At 47.6% G+C, this 4,955-nt stretch overlaps 1 protein-coding gene across 1 annotated transcript; it reads left to right on the plus strand.

Annotated features, from left to right (window-relative positions):
* The first annotated feature begins 245 nt into the window (after positions 1-245).
* LOC135895601 (vitelline membrane outer layer protein 1-like) lies at positions 246-4,494 on the plus strand. Its single transcript, XM_065423741.1, has 3 exons — positions 246-425; positions 2,542-2,645; positions 4,200-4,494. The coding sequence occupies exons 1-3, from the start codon at positions 246-248 to the stop codon at positions 4,492-4,494; spliced, it is 579 nt and encodes a 192-aa protein (XP_065279813.1).
* Positions 4,495-4,955: the final 461 nt, after the last annotated feature.

A 4,955-nucleotide genomic window follows, 5' to 3' on the forward strand; every position in this document is an offset into this window, starting at 1 on the left:
AGTACATATTGTGCATTTATTTCTGAGAATTGTCTCACTGGGGAATGATGAGCCCTTTGTGTGCAAGGGGTGGTTGGGTCAGTGTCTAGGTGCAGGGACCATTGAGTGATTGCTCCCAAACTGATTTGGCACCAGGCCAGAAAGGAAACCCAGCCCAGCTTTCCTGGGTATAAAGCTCCCTGTGCCTGGGGCTGCTAGTCACTCACAAGCTTCTCCCTGGATAGCTCCAGAGCTGATACTTCACCATGCAGCCCCTCATCCATGCAGGGCTCTGCCTGCTCCTCTCCTGCTGCTTGCATCCATGCAAAGGTACAGCAGTGCGTAGGTACACCGACACCATCACTGTATCCAATGGAGGCTCATGGGGTGAATGGGGGGAAAAGGAGTTTTGCCCCCGTGGATTCGCAAATGGATTTGCATTGAAGGTAAAATTCTTCCCAGCTCCTTGCCACTGTCTCAACCCCCTGGTCACTCATCACCCAGTCTCTCAGCAAGAACTTCTCTTGACTCTAGGCTGTTTCTGGGTTTTTCAAAATCCTCTCTTCCTCAGATTCTGGTCAGCCATCAGCATACAGGGCCACTGAGATTATTAAAGGGTGTGGGGCAGGAAATGTCCGTGACCCCAGAGCTGGGGCAGAAAGGAGATGAGAACACAATTGTCTGCACAGCTGGGCTAATGGGGCTTTGCTTTGGGCTCAACCAGAAACATTTGTCAAAGCAGAAAGGGCCAGGGGGTGTAGGGGCAGAGTTAGGAGGCGATACTAAAAGAGCTAAATCTGTCTGGCTCGGGTAAACCGCGAGTAGGAGGTGGGGATGTGACCACTGTAAGTATCTGAAAGGTGTTAACATGAAAGGGGGTGGGGGAAGTAGGAGGAAGGGAATACAATGAGTGAAGGAAGTTTTGCTTGAAACTTATTCTGAGGGCAGGCCTCCACTAGAAAGTTTTGCCAGCAGAGCTATGCCTGTTAAGGGTGTGATTTATTTTCATTTTTTGAAAATATTTCTATGCTGGCAAATGTCCTAGTAGATGTGCCAAAAGTGCTGTTGCCAGGACAGTATATTTTGCTCACCAAACTGGAATAAGCTATACCAGCAAAAGTATTTTTTTGCTACTACAGTGACGGATACAGAAGGAGGACATTGTGAGTAAGGCTAGAACAGCAAAACTATTCTAGTGTAAACTAAGCCTCAGGTTTCCCTGCCAGAGAAGGAACTGTTAGTCTGTGGAGTAAGGGAATGAGTGGGAGTCCCATCACCACTGCATTTAAATCCAGCCTGGATATCTCCCCTCTCTAACTGCTGTGAATCTGTGTGTGGAAATCCAGTGTGGGGGTTATGGGTAGGGGCAGCCTGCTCACCCATCCCAGCAGGGATCCAGGGTCTCTGCCTGACAGAGTGTATGTCAAAGAGGTGGAAAACATAAAGGGGAATAACAGTAACTCCTTGCTTAACATTGTAGTTATGTTCCTGAAAAATGCTACTTTAAGTGAAATGATGTTAAGTGAATCCAATTTCCCTATAAGAATTAATATAAATAGGGGGGTTAGGTTCCAGGGAAATTTTTTTTGCCAGACAAAAGACTGTGTGTGTTTGTGTGTGTGTGTATATATCTATATCTATATATATGCACATACAACGATGATTGTGAAGCTTGGTTGAGGTGGTGGAATCAGAGGGTGGAAGAGGGTGGGATATTTCGCAGGGAATGCCTTACTGTTAGATGACAGGTTTGAGAGTGGTAGCCGTGTACGTCTGTATCAGCAAAAACAACGAGGAGTCCTTGTGGCACCTTAGAGACTAACACATTTATTTGGGCATAAGCTTTCGTGGGCTAGAACACATCTGATGAAGTGGGTTTTAGCCCACGAAAGCTTATGGCCAAATAAATTTCTTAGTCTCTAAGGTGCCACAAGGACTCCTCATTGTTTTTACTGCTAAATGATGAACTAGCACTCGGCTGAGCCCTCAAGGGTTAACACATTGTTAATGTAGCCTCACACTCTACAAGGCAGCACAAATGGAGGGAGGAGATACAGCATGGCAGAGAGAGACAGAGACACACACCGTGTGCGTGTGAGAGAGAGAGAGACCTGCATTGCTGGACATTTTCCTTTCTTTTAAGAAATGCAGTTAATTTAATAACAGGTAGTTGGGAGGGTTTATTTCAGGGATCAGCAACTTTTGGCACGCAGCCCGTCAGGGAAAGCCGCTGGCGGGTCGGGGCGGTTTGTTTACCTGCGGTTCACCATTCCTGGCCAATGGGGGCTGCGGGAAGTGGCATGGGCCAAGGGATGTGCTGGACGCTGTTTCCCGCAGCCCCCATTGGCTTGGAACAGTGAACCCATGGCCAGTGGGAGCTGCGATCGGCTGAACCTGCGGACGCTGCAGATAAACAAACTGGCCTGACCGGCCAGCAGCTTCCCCTGAGGGGCCATGTGCTGAAGGTTGCCAATCCCTGGTTTATTGGCTTGGGGGTGGGATTCCTAACACTTCTCGTTCCAATCTGTACCTGTGCCACCATCTCCTGTACCCCTCTCCTAGGTGGAGCCTGAAAAAAGCACTGGGATAATATATGATGACACGGCTTTGAATGGCATTCGCCTGTACTGCACTGACGGCTCCGTCATCGAGTCCACGGTGGGGCCGTGAGTAGCTCTTTGGTTTCTCTCCCATCCCTCCTGCTCTGCAAGTGCAGAGAGAATAACCATGAACAATGCCATTTGCACAGGGTCTCTTCTCGGACTATTCCCTCTGTTTGGAGGTAATCTGTAAAGGAAAATTGAAATAGGGCATTGGCTGTTCTGTTTCTGCTTCTTTATGATGGACACAGCTGGCCATTTCATGTTAAAATTCAGATCTTGTGTGCCCTGGAAGTTGCTGTGAAGGACTGGAGAGAACCAGTGAAACGATACCAGCCCCAGAGTCCACTGTGAAAGCTGCAGCAATTGGGGGTTGGGAAAAGGAATTTTTAGCTACATCCTTTCATATTCTTTGGGTGAAATCCTGGCGCTACTGGAATGAGTGGGATTTTGCCATTGACATTGTTGTCACTTCGTGGCTCTGTGAGTTGCACTGGCTCTGGCCAGGTAGCTGGTACAGCAGGCCTCGATCGAACTGCCCAAGAAGACCAAAGACTTGGTTCAGTGGTGAAGGCACTCGGCCAGGTTTACTGTCAACAAAGCACGGTACTAGTACCCCATAGACTCTACAGGAACACTAATACATGTATGCCCATGACAACGGATCAGCTCAGTAAGTGACGTGACTTTCCGTTTCCCCTTAGGCCAGACAGACACCCCCTTTGAGACCCCTCTTTCATACACTTATATAAACGTATTACCCTTCTGATGTGGTTAGTTACCAACCCTACTCCTCATACCTCCTGATTCGAACAAAACATTTTCATCCATCATCCCATCCTGTCCTCCCTCCTTGTTTTATTTGGGGTCAGCGTGTATCACATGCCAGAGGACTTCTCCCTCATGGAGTTCCATTCCCCTGCTTCTCTGATCTTGCTCTTTCCTGCCCATTGATTCCTCTTCCTGTCTGACTCTTTCCCCATCTTTAAATACCTCCTGAGTCCTGGTCACCTAGCTGATTTTTTAGTTCTGTGTTTGGTAACTTTCCATAGCTCAAAAAAAACTCCATCCCCTCAGACAGCGGAGGAAGTATTTTTTGCATTGGAATGCAGGTACTCTTTTGCATAACTTTTGCATGGTCAAAACATTGTCATTAACATTAAGTACCTCCCCGTTGTCTTCAGTCTGGAGAATATTTGGTGCGTGTCCTGTCAGCAGTGGTGGATCTACATACAGAGAGGCATTTATGATACAGCAGTTTTTCATAGTAACATTTCATCATAACTCAGTAATATCAACCAGAACTGATAAGTTCTACACACATTTCCCCAAATTGTCACTCAAGGCTCATCTCCTGAGTCCCCAAGGGAGTCCTCCAGCAAAACCAGGGAAGACCAGGCTTGACACGTCTGATATTTCTGAGGTTAAATACAAGCAAGAAAAAACACTACTCAAGAAAAAGAAAACAAAATACCCCAGGTTCTTCCAGGCCTGTTTTCAGGTCACTGCTGTGTGTCCTATGAACACTGGGCTTGGTGCACAGTAGCTACGATGACTGGTGCCCCGTGGTGGGTAGCAGACCCTGAGTAAGTCTCAGGTAATTATTTTCTTCTTTGGCAGGTGGGGCGATTGGACTGAGGTCCAAAGGTGCACCGAGGGCGACCTGATCTCCTTCTCGCTGAGAGTGGAACCGTTCCAGGGATGGGGCGATGACACGGCGGCCAACAACATCCAGTTCACATGCTCAGATGGGGCCAAGATGATGGGCACCTCACTTTCCTGGGGTGATTTTGGCCCATGGAGCAATCGTTGCAGCTCTGGGGGCATTTGTGGGATCCAGACGAAGGTGGAGGCATCCCAGGGAGGTGGGGATGACACAGCACTCAATGATGTGAAGTTCTTCTGCTGCAACTAAACAAGCACCTGTCCCTGCCCAACCCCCAACACCAGCACCTGCCCATTAAACACCATTAAAGTTTAGCTCTGCTTTTGAACAGGAAGGTGTCTGTCTTACTGACCCAAATCAGACATGTGATCATGTACCATCTCCACATCTACAAGGGAACACTGGATTGTAAGGTGAGCCAGGAGGAGAGGAGACAGGGAGGAGCATGGAAGGGGGAGAGATAATGTCTCTGATAAGGATGGAGAAGGGAGGCATGGCCATATTGGGTAGAAAGGGGTTTTTCAAGATGTTGGGAACCAAGTAATTTTATTCTAAAAATTGTTAAAAAATTTTGTCCAGAGAACCAAGAAACGACTGGGGCCAAATCTTGTGTGTGTGACTGATTTTTGTAAAGAAGTAGACAATGAAAGATTCAGAAAGGTAAATGATTTACAGCTGTGTGTGTTTCCAAATATGGCATGCTTCACAGG

Source organism: Emys orbicularis, chromosome 1 (genome assembly GCF_028017835.1).
Source record: "Emys orbicularis isolate rEmyOrb1 chromosome 1, rEmyOrb1.hap1, whole genome shotgun sequence".
NCBI lineage: Eukaryota > Metazoa > Chordata > Testudines > Emydidae > Emys > Emys orbicularis.